General features: G+C 33.3%; 2 protein-coding genes across 7 annotated transcripts in view; both read right to left on the reverse strand.

Moving 5' to 3' along the window:
* LOC126887674 (zinc finger protein 239-like) overlaps nucleotides 1-1,369 on the reverse strand; it is a 54,266-nt gene extending 52,897 nt beyond the window's left edge. For all 4 annotated transcript variants that reach the window (XM_050655321.1, XM_050655320.1, XM_050655319.1 and 1 more), the window contains exon 1: nucleotides 1,130-1,369. In XM_050655321.1, the coding sequence (XP_050511278.1) occupies nucleotides 1,130-1,256 (127 nt within the window). In that variant the 5' untranslated portion in view covers nucleotides 1,257-1,369. The remainder of the gene's footprint in view (nucleotides 1-1,129) is intronic.
* LOC126887672 (zinc finger protein 239-like) overlaps nucleotides 1-18,070 on the reverse strand; it is a 148,256-nt gene that overhangs the window by 55,502 nt on the left and 74,684 nt on the right. For 2 of the 3 annotated variants that reach the window (XM_050655316.1, XM_050655315.1), the window contains one exon: nucleotides 13,602-14,792. The exons of the other annotated variant lie outside the window; for it this stretch is intronic. In XM_050655316.1, coding sequence (XP_050511273.1) covers nucleotides 14,014-14,792 — 779 coding nt within the window. In that variant the 3' untranslated portion in view covers nucleotides 13,602-14,013. Of the gene's footprint in view, nucleotides 1-13,601; nucleotides 14,793-18,070 lie in introns of those variants that run through there. 3 annotated transcript variants of the gene reach the window in all.

Genomic DNA, 18,070 nt, shown 5'->3' on the forward strand with positions numbered 1-18,070 from the left:
GATCCGGTTTCAATGCGCCGGCGCCTGAGACGTCATCGTCAGCGTGAGAGGATATGATGAAGGCAAGCGAAAGGTGCGGGGAAGAGGACGAAGGATGTTTACCTTTCTTTGAGCGTGAAGTCTCCGGTTTTTTATGGCATTCTCATACTTTTCCTTCCACAGATTGGCATTTTCCTGTAGAATCTTGTTTTTGTCAGTTAATTCATCCACTAACCTTCTCAAATCTTTTATGTTCTCTGGCGTTACATTTTGGCTATCTTTGTCTTCTTTAACCTCGTTCTTCTGAGCTTCCGCATCACAACAGTAAATACGACTTTTGTCGACGAAAACTACTTTTCCGGCCCAATCTCTGTTCACACAGGAATTGTGGAAAAGGCTACCGCACTTAACACTGCACCGCACTTAACAACGGCATTTAAATGCTGTTTTATCGGGAGCGTCGTCTTTCGCATGTTTCACAGCTGACGCCATCTTTTAACCTATTCAGCAAGTGAATGGACTATAGGTCACACGATCAAACTAGGCAAACAGAATCAAATGGCAGAAATAACTAGAATCCGAATGACTTGGGCAGCAGTTGGGCAGACTCAGTGATGTGTTGAAAAACAAAAAGATACCAATAAATCTAAAGAAAAGGGTATTCAACAGTTGTATTCTACCAGTTATGACCTATGGAATGGAGACGATTACACTTACAGAGGAAATAGCCAATAGATACAGAACGATACAGAGAGTGATCGAACAAGCTGTTAGGTTAGGAGTATCTCTGAGGGAACATATTATGCGCAATGAGGACGTGCGAAGCAGGAGTAAGGTGGAAGATGTAATTGGAAGAATTGTACAAATGAAATGGAACTGGGTAGGACACATGGCATGACAAAACATTGAAAGGTGGACGAGAAACATACATTGGAGACCGCATGAGCAGTTATAGTAGAGGAAGACCACAAACACGATATCAAAGCAAAAATGGGGAGTAACTGGCACCAAATAGCAAAAAACAGAGAAGAGTGGAGAACTCATGGGGAGGTCTTTGTCCAGGAGTGGATACAAGCAGGCTGAACAAGAAGAAGATATCACAATTATTTAGCACTAACTTTTACTTTACTACTTGTCTTGCGAGTCTTACCTGAGTTATCTTCTAGTTCTAGCTCATTTTTGAAGTTTTCCAGATCTATTGATGTGGATAGCTGGCTCTCTAGATCTTTTTGATTATATTCAACCAACTCTTCTTTAATTTCAACTTTAAATTCCATAGCTCAGTATAAAGTATTAACTGAATGAATATACTATAATATTAGAAACATACAAACTAAATTAACTAGGAATCTAGGATCAAAATGCTCTCACTTCCCCACCATATTCCGTTCTGTTTTTTATTTATGTTATGATTCTTGTCACTTGTCACTAACGTCGCTGTTGGTAGTGTCAGATTTATTTTATATTCTAAAGCTGGACTCAAACGACTCGTGTACTTGGCGAATAATCGTCACTTGCGTATAATTGCCATTTCGTCTGAGTGGGTTACTCGTACAATTATTTGTCACTCGCTGCCACTCGTTCGTCTTCCAACTGTTGTTGGTTGTACGCTGGCATGATATTTTTTATGATTTAAGTTCAGATTTGCATCTTTTTTTTTTTGTCATAAATGTTTTATCACTTTATCAGAGTTCCATTATTGTTTTTATTGTATTGTATTATTTATTGTATTACTATATTGTTTCTGTTTAATTTTGTATTAGGGATAGGATTGTATATTGTTTATTGCAACTGGCTGAATGACTAATGTCCATGCCATTAAATAAAAAAAAAACTGTTGTTGGTATAGCCGAGTCAAAGGAATCACGATTATTCGCAAACTTGGAAGTACATACTTGTCTATACTTGCAGAGGCGGTCAAACGAAATGTATAAATAATTGGCATTTACTGCGACTATTCAGGCATAAGAGTAAATGGAGTCTTAGTTAACAACATCAGATATGCAGATGATACAGTAATAATAGCCGATAGTTTACAACACCTGCAAAGACTCATGAGTAAAATAGTAAGGTGTAGTAGGGAGTACGGACTCTCTCTCAATATCAAAAAGACGAAGTTTATGAAAATTAGTAAAAACAACCATAATACTAACGAAATCTTGATAGTAGAGGGCCAGCAGATCGAAAGAGTAAAAAAGTACACTTACCTAGGAACACTTATAACAGAAAATAACGACTACACTGCAGAAATAAAAGTCAGAATCGAAAAAGCACGTTCTAATTTTATAAAAATGAAAAAGGTCCTATGTAGCAAAGATTTAACATTAGCTCTTAAAGTACGCCTAACAAAATGTTACGTCTACAGTGTTCTATACTATGGAGTGGAATCATGGACGTTAAATGTAGAGACAATGAGACGACTTAACGCCTTTGAAATGTGGACCTATAGAAAAATTATGAGGGTTTCCTGGGTAGATAGAGTTACAAACAATGAAGTACTGAGAAGAATAGGTAAAGAAAAGGAAGTTGAACTTACAATTAAAGAAAAGAAGCTACAGTATCTCGGACATGTGATGCGGGGCGAGAAGTATGGCATCCTACGACTCATAATGCAGGGAAAGATAGATGGCAGAAGAAGCATCGGAAGAAGACGAATTTCATGGTTGAAGAACCTAAGAGAGTGGTTTGGATGCAGCTCGAAACAACTATTTAGAGCTACTGCCTCAAAAATTAAAATAGCTATGATGATTGCCAACCTCCGTAGCGGAGATGGCACTTGAAGAAGAAGAAGGTTTGAGCTCCGTAAGTGAGAACGGGAAGGATACAAGAATCGAACGCTTTGGTTCGAAGGTATTGTGGTGTCTTTTTGTCTTTTAGTATATATGAGAGTTTTCCGAATGCAGCCCATCCCATTCTTACTCGTCTGCTTATTTCGGTAGTTTGATTTTCTTTGTTTACCTTGATATTCTGACCTAGATATATATATTCTTTTACATGTTCCACTTTTGTTCCTTGGATGGTTATCGTTGGTTGATCATCTTTGTTAGACATTAGCTTAGTTTTGCTCAAGTTCATTTTTAGTCCTTTTTTTAAGGATTCTCTATGAAGCTCATCGATCATCACCTTCAGTTCTTTCCAGCTGTCGGCTATTATAGTACCACGTCATCTGCATATCTTAGGTGGTTTAAATACTTTCCATTTATCGAGAGTCCCTTTGTTTCCCAATTTAATGATTTAAAGATGTCTTCAAGTGCGGCAGTAAATAGTTTTGGAGATATGGTGTCTCCCTGTCTTACTCCTCGGTTGATTTTGATTGGCCTAGTTTTCATGTCGTTATCCATCGTGACTACCATTTCAGCATGTTTGTATATATTATGTATTAATATCCTATATCTAGAATCGATTCTGCTATTGACCAGTGCTTCCTCAATAGTCCATAATTCTATGCTGAGACGACTTAACGCCTTTGAAATGTGGACCTATAGAAGAATTATGAGGGTTTCCTGGGTAGATAGAATTACGAACAATGAAGTACTGAGAAGAATAGGTAAAGAGAAGGAAGTTGAACTTACAATTAAAGAAAGAAAACTACAGTATCTCGGACAAGTGATGCGGGGCGAGAAGTATGGCATCCTGCGACTCATAATGCAAGGAAAGAGAGATGGCAGAAGACGAATTGCATGGCTGAAGAACCTGAGAGAATGGTTTGGATGCAGCTCAAAACAACTATTTAGAGCTACTGCCTCAAAAATTAAAATAGCTATGATGATTGCCAACTTCCGTAGCGGAGATGGCACCTGAAGAAGAAGCGACTATTCCTTTAGACCAGTGCATTTTGACCTAAAAACACCGGAATAAATCGATTTTAAATACACCACCTAGAGACTTGCTAGTTTTGCATTGTGTTCAGGATGATGTCAGGAAAAAAGTCTACAATAGAAAAATGGGTGGAAATGCCTAATTAATAATTGCTTTTTAAAGATCTTAACATGCATTAAAAAGTGCATAAACATGTCAAAATAAGCATATTAAGGGCCAAGTTTTGTTACTCGCGAAGTTTTTGAGGTCTCTGAACATGACTACGCTATCAGAACCTACCCCCGGAACACCTGGTGCCCAGGGTCACTGCTAGGGCACGGCATCTGGAGATTCGAGGACTAACGGCCCTAAATTGATGGAATCAGTTTACTTGGAGGTTTGTGGAGTCGCTGAATACGAATATGCCATCAGAACCGCCCCCGGTGCCCAGTGTCACTGCTGTAGCACGTCATCTTCTGGAGTTTCGAGGGATTTTGGTACTAAATTAATGCAAATGGATTATACGGGGGTTTATGGGTACTGCTGAACACGAATATATTCCATCAGAACCGACCCCCGGAGCACCTTGTGCCCGTGGTCACTTCTAAGGCACGTCATCTTCTGGGGTTTTTAAGGTTTTCGGCACTGGATGCATGCAAATAGATTAACGCTCGGTTTAATAATCAGTTAAAGTTGACTTTAAATTTTAAGTTGGTACCTTTAAAAATGCAATTAAATGTCAACTTTAACTTTAAGTTGATTATATGAAACCGGGCGTAAGTAGGCAGTTTTTGGGGTCGCTGAATACGAATACGCCATCAGAATCGATCCCCGACCACCTGGTACACAATGCTAAGGCATGTTATTTTCAGGAGTTTGGGCATCAGGTGCAACGGGGGGTCGGTTTTGATGGCGTATTTTTGCTCAGCTACCCCAAAAACTCCCGAGTAATCTGTTTGCATAAATTTAGTGTCGAAAACCCTCTAATGCCTTAGCAGTTAACCTGGACACCAGGTGCCCCGATGGTAAGTTCTAATGGCGTATTCGTCCTCAGCGACCCAAAACCCCCGAGTAACAAAATCTGGCCCTAATACACTTCTTTTGACATGTTTGTGCACTTTTGGATGCATATAATGCACTTTAAAATGCAACTATGCATTTCCAGCCATTTTTCTATTGTTGACTTTTTTACTGGTGTCATCCTGAACACAATGAAAAAAGTTGTAACTTTCTACGTGCTGTATTTAAATATCGATTTATTTTTTCATAAATGTCCTGGTCTATTTATTAGTAATCACACCACTGATTCATTTGTCAAGGTCGTTAAGCCAAATGTATAATCCTAGGGCTCAGTGGAGGCTGTTCTTCAGATAAGGGAAACACCAATAGCGATAAATGAATTTATTTATAAAACCGACACTAGGATAATTACCCCGGGAGAACTTTGAATACTGACTTGTTACTGGTACACGTTTAGTTGAAGACTCTATGATGCTACATATTGACTGAAGTTAAAGGCACATCTTGCCTGGTTGAAGTGATTCTTGAGAATGATTCTAAATGTGTATTCTTTCTCAGCGGTGGCACTTAGTATTGGTGTCAAGCCACGCGCTGAGTATGTTTACAAAATATTGAGAACAAAGAAATATATTTGATCATCAAATTAAATAATGCAATTGCCCGAATTATTGTTTACAATTTACAATTCGTGAACTAAATTAGAAACCCGTACATGTACTTATACCATAACAAATTGGCTCATGTGCTATACGGGGTGATAAAAATATACTGTTAAATATCGGACATGAATAATTATTGTTTGATATTTGACACAAATGTTTACGCTCGCGTACTTGTAAATTTTACACGTCGTGTTAGTGCCCTGTTTGTCATCGCAATCACAAACTCGTATACTTTCCAAGTAGGCGAATAATTCTGTACTTGCGAAGTAGATGAGTCGTTTGAGGTCGGCTTAAGAGTGTCAGTGTCAATCAGACAGTCTATCACGTCTATCTGTTCTGTCAGTCGTCCATTGATGCCAGAGCTACCGATTTTAATATCAATCTACACAACAATCCGTCAACAATATCTACCGATATACCTACCGATTTTTCAAATAATTTGTAGGTTATACGTTATACAATTGTTTTCACCCAATTTTGAAAAATGTGAAAACGTTGAATTATCCACGTCCGTCTGTCTGTCTGTAAACAGGAGTGCCTCCTCCGTAGAATGACAAATGAGGTGTCAAATGAAAGCTAATCAAAGGATGGTATGATTTATAGTATTATGGTACAAGCGGTACATTATTCGACGCGTCTTAGAAAGACGAGAATAAACTATTGCTAAATTTGAAGTAAATGCGCCATAAAATAGTCAAACTGTATCAAAGTTACTCTTTTGTGGCGGGTTTTACTTCAAATTGAGCATATATTATGGAAAAATATTTTAAAATAAAGCTACAATTTTGTTTGGCATCAAAATGAAAATACATTTTCGCGCCACGTAATATTCATATCAGATCTTTTGTATCTGGAATATTGTATGCGCCGCACTCATTTTTACGGCGTTTAGCGGTTTTCTATTCTTGTTTTGTTATACATTGGATGCATTTGAGCTGAACAAAACAAATACAATATAGTTTGTTTATTTATGTTAAATAGTGTGGTCCCATCCTAGGCCAAAAAAGGTTTTATTGTTTGTTGTTGAAAACAAAACGATAAGATATCAGTTAAAAGTGGGTTGCAAGCTAACATGTTTAAATATTATATTCAATGTCATCATCTTCTTAAGGACCTCTTTCACTCAGTTGCCAGGTTGTATCAAACTATTTTACCCCTTTAGGATACCAGATGTACTGGTTAATTTTTTATGTGCTTATTTCTGTGATATAGCTGTTTTTGTTTGGTTCTTCTTAATTCCATTTATGGAGTTATTGGTATTTTTTCAAAAGCGTTGAAATTTTATAAAATATTTAAAACTATATGGGCATTACAAACACACTTTAAAAAAATATTAGCCGGTAAGTTTTTAATCATTTTAACAAACTTACTGTTTTTTCTCACCCGTTACATTAAACGCCGCACCCTTAAGCTGTGGCATATATTTTTACCTTAAATATATTTACGTTTTAAATTTAAAGACTGAAATTTGTTTTTTTACATTCTATAATATAAATTAATCTATTAATTTAGCGAAATCTACACGATAATAAATGAAAGTATCATAAGTAGGAAAGAAGGAAACTAGTCAATATAACGTCAAAATGATAAATAAAATCTTTAAAAAAATCATTATAAATGAAAAATTCTGAACTTATTGATATTAACCATCGATTACAATCTAATTACTTCTTGCGTTGTAAATATTACAAGATAAAAATTAAATAAATTTCCGGCGAAGTTACACACGTAATCCGCTAGTTGGCGATACCAGCGAAGTTCATAGCGAATAGGGCTTTTCATTCACAGTCATTTGTTTCGAGCTTCTGTCATGTGTCACATAATATTAATATATCTACGTCATACGTTATTATTATCTACCAATGATACAAACCAAAGACGTATATAGCTATATTAATATTATGTGACACATGACAGAAGCTCGAAACAAATGACAATATACGCTGTGAGCTCGTACGTAGAGGGGATATTTACAAATTCGCGAGCGCCAGTAGTGGCAAGTCTGTAAACGTTTACCGGAAATTTGACATAAATGTCAAAGTGATTAATTTAAAATTAAAAACATTAATTATAAAAAATATTAGTTGGTCAAAGCTGTGGTATATATTTTTACCTTAAATATACTTACGTTTTAAATACTGAATTTAAGTTTTTTTAATGTTCCGTAATATGTAATTATAAATTAATGTATTAATCTTAGCGCCATCTACTCGATAATTGTGAAAGTATCCGAAGTAAGAAATTCATATTTTATCAATAAAACGTCAAAATGATTAGCAAAATCTTAAAAAAATCTATTACAATTGAATTACTGGACTTCATTAAATTGCGGGGTCTGAGAAGTTAGCTACAAGGTTTGTTCCAACACGACCGAGAACGGTCACGAAACGGTAACGCTTCTGCGCAGTAAACAAAATCCGTTCCAACAAAAATATGATCGTCATCGGATCGTCCTTCCCACTGTTCCAACAAGAATTGTGATCTTTCGGTGACGGTTTCGTGATGATCATTTCAGTAATCGGGCAAATGCATAATGTGCTGGTTGGACTGACTTGCGCACTAGGATTTAATTCTTTAAAGTTTTTGAGCCTTTGATCGACTAAAAGCACACAAGCTGTCACCAACAAAAATGACAAATATATGATTACCGTCATGGGACGATAACTGGGCGATACAATTACGAACATGCGCACAACAAACGGTACAAGTAGTTTCGTGACGGTTTCTGGACCGTCCAAAAGTTCATGTTGGAACAAACCTACAGATACAAGGAAATGAAGGCGTAACAGTGTTGCCATGTGTTCTTAGAATAAATCGGGAAAGAGCATGTGATATGTTTTTATTAATTTATTTATTGACAATAAATGTAAAACATTAACTACATATGTAGATAAAATAACGACAAAATTTTTTTAATTTTTAATGTTTTCTAATTATCTCGAAATACCAAGATTTTAGTATCAATAATAAAGTTAAAAAGTGTAAAATAAGTAAAATTCTGCTGCTTTAAGATTTTACTATATATTTTTTGTTTATTATAATCTATATGAAAATAAAATTTGTAAAATAAAGTGCAAAGTAAGTAAAATTCTGCTGTTTTAAGATTTTACTATATACTTTATTTATTATTATCTATATAAAAATAAGATTTGTATAAATAATAAAGTCACCAATAAAATAATTACAGATTATCTAATAGTATAGCATCTTTTCAGTTGAACTTATAGCAATCGAAAAAACTCTAACATTGATTTAAGACAAGAATATTAAAAAGCTGTGATAATAAGACTCCAGAATATATGCAACTGAAAATACAGATATACAAGTCCACAGAAATAATAAAGCTGTGATACAGGCTCCAGGCTGAAAATACAGATATACATACAGTACTATTATACAGATATACAGAAAGTCCACAGTACTATTATAGGAAAAATATAATTTGTCTAAAATGGAAGTGGTAGGTATCTATTTATATGGGTAAAAGGTAGGTATATATTTTTTTGTATAAATATACAGGGTGTCCCGAAAAGATTGGTCATAAATTATACCACAGATTCTGGGGTCAAAAATAGGTTGATTGAACCTCACTTACCTATATACAATAGTGCACACAAAAAAAGTTACAGCCCTTTGAAATTACAAAATGAAAATCGATTTTTTTTCGTATATCGAAAACTCTCAGAGATTTTTTATTGAAAATTGACATGTGGCATTTTTACGACAGCAATATCTTAAAAAAAATTAAGTAAAATTTGTGCACCCCATACAAATTTTATGGGGGTTTTGTTCCCTTAAACCCCCCCAAACTTTTGTGTACGTTCCAATTAAATTATTATTGTGGCACTATTAGTTAAACAAATTATGTTTAAAACTTTTTTGCCTCTTAGTACTTTTTCGATAAGCCAGTGTTTATCGAGATATTTTGAATATTTGTCGAATCCACCACATATTTGTATATGGTTAAGTACGGTTATAGAGACCTGTTAATAATCTGAAAATTTATTTATAATTTACATTTTTAGGTATATTTTGAAAAAGAAGCTACACCTCGATAAAAGGTGACTTATGAACAAAAGACTAAGAGACAAAAGTTTTAAAAACACTGTGTTTAACTAATGGTACCACAATAATAGTTTAATTGGAACGTACACAAACATTAGGGGGGTTTAAAGGAACAAAACCCCCATAAAATTTTTACGTAAATATATTGAAAAAGAAGCCGCATCTCAATAAAAACTGGCTTATCGAAAAAATACTAAGAGGCAAAAAAGTTTTAAAAACGTTGTGTTTAACTAATGGTACCACAATAATGAATTAATTGGAACGTACACAAAAGTTTGGGGGGGTTTAAGGGAACAAAATCCCCATAAATTTTTTATGGGGTGGACAAATTTCACTATAATTTTGTTTTAAGATGTTCCTGACATAAGAATTATACATGTCCATTTTCAATAAAAAATCTCTAATAGTTTTCGATATATTGAAAAAAATCGATTTTCATTTTGTAACTTCAAAGGGCTGTAACTTTTTTTGTGAGCACATTTGTACTAAGGTAAGTTAGGTTCAATCGAACTATTTTTGACCCCAGAATGTGTGGTATAATTTATGACCATTCTTTTCGGGACACCCTGTATAATATTATAATTCCATAACAAAACGTCAACCTGGTAACAAATATAAATTTAGTGTTGTAATGTAATGTGTATTAGTATTAATTAAAGTACTTATTTGAAATGACAAATATCGCGATAATAAAGTGTTTTATTTATCAAACCGACAAACGCAGAAATTAAAAAAATTGCTATTTGTAATAAGTATAAATAATTTACATAAAACTGTCAGAACATTTAATAATTAATTAAAAGAAATATACAGATCTACAAATTATAGATATGTAATAAACTTAGTAAACTTATGTAAATGAACACAAAAATAACGTACTGACGAAGTAAACACTTTTCAGTAACTAAAAGCATTTCAGTATTCAGGTACATTCATTCCAAATAATAAAATAATAAAAAGAAATATAATATAATAAAAAGAAAGTCATAAAATGTATATCTGCGGAACATCTGTGCAATCTGGCAAACGCAAATTTAAACGTTCTCACTCTATTGCCAAATCTACTCAGTAACCTATCAGGACAATTGCCACAAAACAATTTCTAATAATTAACTGCAATTAATATCAAAACAAACAACAAATATTTATTCGTTCGTATTTTACATACATTAAAAAATAGCAAAATCCATAAAATAATGTAAAAAAGATAGTTTTCAAAGCTTTCTCTGTATATTTGAAGCGTGCAAGATATTATACATTATATACATTATAATCACATGGCAACACTGTCACACTTCAATTCAACGTTCTATGAAAATCTACTGTGGCTAACTTCTCAGACCCTCCAATTTAATGAAGTCCGAATTACTTTTTAGCGTTGTAAATATTAAGCGATAACAATTAAATAATAAATTTAAAAATTACCGGTGAAAGTTGAATTAGTAATCCGCCAGGAGCGACACCAGCGAAGCTCAGAGCGTATAGTTTAAACACGTTTAAAAATCAACGATTATTATCAACATGTGTCGAATGACATATCTATTAATGACGTATTTTACCAAAGAACATAAATGGGTTACATAAAGCTAATTTTATTTTCTGAGGATTTAACATTTTATCGGCAATTGTTGGATTTCAAGTTATTGAAGAGGAAATACAAGTCATTATTATATATACATATTTATGAAATTGCCGATTTGTTTCATATTATTGTTCTGAAGCTATTTCTTTTGTGACATGTTACGTCATTTATTATTTTATTAAATTTAAATTATTAGAAGAATTTTTTAACCACGCAACAAAAACAAAATTTGTTTAATTTATTAATGTTTTCTATTTGGATAACAATTTCAGAAGTGGAAGTCAACAGTTAAATTATTATTGTCGCTTATTTCCAAATAAAATATAAATTCTTTCAAATCTCTCAAACACACTGTCACAGATCACAGAAACACAAATCAATATATGTTTACTAGGTCTGTTGGTTCCTCCTTTTAACTAACACAAAATTCGATCTGTCTATTCTTAATATTTATTAAATACGCTAAAATATACATGCGAAAGCAGGGGGAAGAAAATTACTGGAAAAGGTGTATGAACTGATAGAACTTACATGGAAAGAAGAAAAGATGCCTGAAGAGTGGGCCAGAGCCTGGATAATCCCATTACATAAAAAAGGGGATGCAACGATATCCGGCCTAGAAATAAATGAAGAAAATACGAAGTATATGGTGCTAGGCAACACAGAAAGAGAACCTGTCCTGTAGATATGCTAAAGTTAACAGCGTTCGATGGAAAAGAATATAAATTTAAACGAGTAAAGCACTTTACATATCTAGGTGCCATTATAGATGAAAAAGGACACGAGCAAAACGAACTAAAGCACAGGATAGCTAAAGGTAACCGAAAGGTCGGTAGTTTAAAAAAATTATTAAAGTCAAATTACGTACCAAGAAAGAAAAAAATTAGAATATACCAAACTGTAATAAGAGCAACAGTCACCTACGGATGTGAAACATGGGTACTAAACAAAACAGAAGAAGAAATGATAGAGAGATGGGAACGCAAGGTACTGAGGACTATTTTCGGGGGAAAAATACGGCAGATGGTTGGCAAAGAAGAACTAAGGATGCTTTACAAGGAACTAACTATAACAAGATACACAAAGTCACAAAGAATCAGGTGGGCAGGTCATGTCGAGAGGATGGATAGGTCAAGAATGCCAAAGAAGATACTATTAAGAAGACCAGTTGGGACAAGGAGACGAGGTAGACCAAGAAAAAGATGGCACGAAAAGTTTCAAGAAGATATAGGATCGATGGAAATTACAGACTGGAAAGAGAAAGCGAAAAACAGGATACAGTGGAGAAACATAGTGCAGCAATTTTTACATAGACATTAAATCAAATTATATAATAAATATAAGACATTAGTATATACTGTCATTTGTATTATGTAAAATTGTTATTGTTAAGTTGTAAAGCCCTAGGCCTTCAAGGCCTGTAGAACATGTTAAATAAAAAAGAATATACATATAACTTGCATTTGTTTATGGACAGATATTTACCCTTTCAAAGCAATAAATGATCTTTTAAGCTTTGTTTATTATTTTGTGTATATTGAGTTAATTGTAGCGCAGATATAAAAAATACAGTCGATTTATGAATATTTCAAGGTAACAATCCAAGATCACTTAAAACTGCTCATATATTTAAAAAAACATTCATTTATTTTTTATAGAAATTTAGCTAATCGGCCCTCCTTCTTAACCGCCACTGAGCTCCGACAATATGCAACGCATCACCCTGTCTCCCTCTCGCCTCTTTTCTCCGTCGATAGGTTGAAACCACGCAACTGATCGACGCAACGCAACGATGGGGCCTCGATCCGATGCGTTGTTCCGTTGCGACGTCGCAACGCAACGCAGCGGACTAATGAGGGCTCGCTCTAAGGCTTTTATTCGTGAGACACCCCAGAATAAGGTTCAAGAGGTCTCCCACGCGAAAAGTGGTCCCAAATAATTTAAACAATTTTTTTAAACAAATTGCAAAAGTCAATATTTTTGGCGCAGACAAATTTTTTTTTAGGTTTTTTGGACCATTCTGAACAAAAAAGGTCTCTTATAATTTTTCTGTACAGTTAATCGTTTTCTAGTTATAAGCAATTTAAAATTGAAAATGGCGATTTTCAAGGCCCAAAAGCACCAATAAAAAATATTATTTTTGAGGTTACCAAGTGCATAATTTAAAGTTCAAATCTTCTTGTATCCGTTCCCGATGAGTATTTTGGACTTGTTTTATTTTAAACTATTGTTTTTTAATTGTTAATGCAGCGCTTATGACTGTCGCGCGTCTGGACTATATTATATTATGTAGCTCGGGCGTTCTCTGCGCTTTTTTATACTTGTTAAAAATATAGATAGGTTTTTGGTAACCATGTTCTTTAGTTTTTATAAATCAATATGTTTTTTGATGTTTAATATAATTTTTGTAGGTATAAATAACAATTAAAAAATTAATGAAACTTTCGAAAGTTTAAAAATGTAGTAAAAATTTATTTGAAATACATATTTTCGCATTTATCAATATTGCAACCACATAAAGGTACACAAGTAACATTATTTTTCTTACAATAACATGCTTTATTTTTACAAGTTTTTGTACATTTGCACTGTTGAATCAGTTCATTTGGTATATACAGGATTTTTTGACATAAATTGGGGTGATAATACTCCGGTTTTATCTGCCACGTAACCAAAATCTCAATAACTAAAAATAGTTATTTATGAAACAGTTCGTGAAGTATCCTTTTTTCGCACTCACGCGATGTTTATAGCACGAGCGAAGCAAGTGCTATACATCGCGTAAGCATGCTGTACATGTCGAGCAGTCAACAATAATCGACTTGAGCAGCTGTCGATAAGACGGCTCGAGCTGTCCATGTATGTCGCTCAGTGGTAAACTGCCCCAGCAGCTCATGTACGGCCGTCCTAAGGCCTTTCTCCAGTGTGAACTTTCGCATGTGTTTTCAATTGTATTCTTTGATTAAACTGTTTAAAACAAATTTCGCACTTGTAAGGCTTTTCTCCAGTGTGCACTCTCAAATGCCCTTTCCAACTACCTGCTTGACTAAATCGCTTAGAACAAATTTCACACTTGTAAGGCTTTTCTCCAGTGTGCACTCTCAAGTGTGTTTTCAAATTAGATGCTACACTGAACTGTTTGAAACAAATTTCACACTTGTAAGGCGTTTCTCCAGTGTGCACTCTCAAATGAAATTTCAAACTATTTGCTTCACTAAACTGCTTAAAACAAATTTCACACTTGTGAGGTTTTTCACCAGTGTGCCCTCTCAAATGGTATTTTAAACTATGTGCTTGACTAAACTGTTTAAAACAAATTTCACACTTGTGAGGTTTTTCACCACTGTGCCCTCTCAAATGGTGTTTTAAACTATGCGCTTGACTAAACTGTTTAAAACAAATTTCACACTTGTGAGGTTTTTCACCAGTGTGAACTCTGAAGTGTGTTTTCAAATTACCGTTTGTTGTAAGCTGCTTAAAACAAATTTCACACTTGTTCAACTTTTCTGCAGTGTGCGTTTTTAAATGTCGTTTCAAAGAAACTGCCTGGTTAAATTGCTTAAAACAAATTTTACATTTACAAATAGAAGTTTTTGATGTTATTTCTTCAGTGTTTGCACTTATTTGTTGTTCTGTAGAGCATGCAGGTTCAGTTTTCACGATTTCCATTCCGTTTGGAGAAAAACCTAAAATAAAAATCAAAATTATACAAATTTTTGTACACAGAAACTACAGGGTAAAACACAGAGTAATCATATAAAAACGTAAAAGTTCAATACTAGCTATAGAATATTATTTATTTTATATAATATGCTAATATAAATAAAACTGAAAATAAATCAAGCAAAAGGTTCACGAATATAAATATACCCAATTTTAGAATTAAAAAGAATTGTAAGTACATATGTATTATTTTTATCGCATACTTTTGATTTCCTTTCATATTTCGTGTTTATCAGTCACATCCTTAAATAATATTAATAGTACTTCTGTACAGAACAACAGACAATACAACATTGGTCTTCGTGTTTAAACAAACGCTTCTATACAGAACAACGTCTGGAAGCAATAAAATATGTTAGTTCATTTATTTACTGAATAATCTGTGTGAAACAATTATTATAAAAAGATTTAAGTCATCTTCAGTTAGAATGGGCTGAACAAATTTTATTAGTTTGCTATAATATAAGAGGTCATTTGTAACCTGCAAATTATTTTAGATTTGCTTTGTTCATACTATTTCAACCTTTAGTTGTTAGCGTTAACCGCTGTGTCTAGGTACACGCTAACGTGTACGCAAATAAAAAATTTAGGTACACGCGAATTAAACTTCATCAAGCCAGTGACGTCATTATTGAGCGTGAGCAGTGACTGTATATTTGGTACCTACACGCTATTTTGATGTTTAGTGTTTGTTTGATAGAAAAATATTTGTTATTAAAGGGAAGGGAAGCAGAACTATTCAGATGTTTCAAATTTAATAATTGTAATAAATCAATGTATGTATATATAAAAGTATATTTCAGGTTAGCAAAATAACTATTTAGTTGACATGACATGTACAAAATATTGCTAAAATAATTTTTATGTGCAAGTTAATTATTATAATCAACTATTCTAAATGGGAAATAAGCCACAATTTAACTAAAAAAATGATTTTGTTAACGTTTTGACGTCCAAATCCGATGTCGTTGTCAAAATACAAATATTATAGTCAGATTAAATAAACTATTAAAAGAAATTTTTTACTAAGCAACAACATTTTTGTTTAATTTATTAATATTTTGTATTTTGACAACGACATCCGATTTGGACATCAAAAAGTTAATAAAATCATTTTTTATTTAAATTGTGGCTTATTTCCCATTTAGAATAGTTGAGTACAAAAATGTCACAAGGAAATAGCTTCAGAAAAAGTTAATTATTATTGTGAAAGCTTTAGGTCTTCCTTTTATTTTAATTTTGGACGATAATACCATTGTATAACTAGACCAATGTGTAAATAAACAATGGTAATACTATTTCACTTATAATTTAAAAATATATAATAATTTATAGTCTCTTATTTTTTTTATACTGTTTTAAAATTTTTGTTAAACTCATTAAAAGAACTAAATAATTGTCCACACTCCATAGTTAATTTAAAAAAAACACTAAACAAATAAAACATAAGAAATCTCTTTACTAATCAATATTAAAGTGTAAACACAACGAGATTCAACACATTCTAACACTGACTCTCTGATACTCGCGGTATATTCTTACCACAGCATACACGCGGCTCAAGTTAGCGTGTACGCAAAAAAACCAGTAACAGTGCACGCTAAATAGTGACGTCACTGACTTGATGACGTTTCGCGTGTACCTAACTTTTTTATTTGCGTACACGTTAGCGTGTACCTAGACACAGCAATATTTAACAAGGCGAATCAGCAGTACCACTCTGACTCTGAGATTATGTACAAAAATTCTATCTAAAGTTGATCCCAAACCCCTTTTTTCAGTGAGTCATAGATTATCGAATTCTCCCTAATGCATTACAGTTGGAAGTGACAGAAAAAACAGCGTTGTAGGTGATTATTATGTATTGAACTTAGACAATTATGTATTCGTTGACGGGTATTTGCATATTAAAAAATGAATTATAGATGTAAAATTGGTTGGCGATTACAGTACTCTAAATAGATAGCTAATCAATAATGCGAATAAAGATAATTTGACACAAAAGTAATGGACCGTGACAATATTTTCGCAACATAGGCTCATTTGTGTAGGCTCATTTCTTTAGTTCTCAAATTAATAACCATGGTAAGTTGCATCTGTATTATGTATTTTTAATCATCTTTGGTGTCAATTTCATAAAGAAATGGGAATAATTAACAGTATTATTACTGTTTAACAAATTTTAGACCATAATTTAAATTAAAATTTACTCATTAATTTCTATTGCGCCACCTATGTTTTACAAAAGTAGCCGACACTCGGTGTCGAATTTTGTTTTTATACTTGTCGAACTGACATCGTATAAACTTTACATTGAACTGTTTGAAACAAATTTCACAGTTATAAAGCTTTTCTCCAGTGTGAACTTTCATGTCTTTTCAAATGACTTGTTTGACTAAACTGTTTAAAACAAATTTCACACATGTAAGGCGTTTCTTCAGTGTGCACTCTCAAATGAAATTTCAAACTATTTACTTGACTAAACTGCTTAAAACAAATTTCACACTTGTGAGGTTTTTCACCAGTGTGCTCTCTCAAATGGTATTTCAAACTATTTGCTTGACTAAACTGCTTAAAACAAATTTCACACTTAAAAGGCGTTTCTCCAGTGTGCATTCTCAAGTGTGTTTTCAAATTCCCTTGTGTTGTAAGCTGCTTAAAACAAATTTCACACTTGTTCAGCTTTTTTTGCAGTGTGCGTTTTTAAATGTCGTTTTAAAGAACCTGCCTGGTTAAATTACTTAAAACAAATTTTACTTTTAGGAATAGAATTTTTTGATGTTTCTTCAATGTTTGCACTTTGTTGTCCAAGTTGTCCATTTGTTAAGCAGTCAAGTTCAGTTTTAACGATTTCCATTTCTTTGTGAGAAATATCTAAAATAAAAATAAAAACTATACAAATTATTGTATGCGTAAACTACAGGGTAAAACATACAAGGAAGCTATTAAACGGAAACAGAGTCCGAAGCTACCTCTATTTTATAATAATCAAAATTTTTGATTGTTCATTTAAAAATTTTGATTATTATAATATAGAGGACGCTTCGGACTCTGTTTCCGTTTAATAGCTTCCTTCTTCATAATTTCAAAACAGTCAGTAACAGCTCTTCAATGTAATATGGTAGCCGTATTGTGAAATACTCACATCAATGTGATATTAGATATATTTTAAGGGTTTTTTACCCATGATCAGAGGCTTAGCCCTGAATAATTTTTAAATGTAATGTGTTGGTCAACAATT

The sequence above is a fragment of the Diabrotica virgifera genome, chromosome 7 (genome assembly GCF_917563875.1).
Source record: "Diabrotica virgifera virgifera chromosome 7, PGI_DIABVI_V3a".
Classification (NCBI taxonomy): Eukaryota; Metazoa; Arthropoda; class Insecta; order Coleoptera; family Chrysomelidae; genus Diabrotica; species Diabrotica virgifera.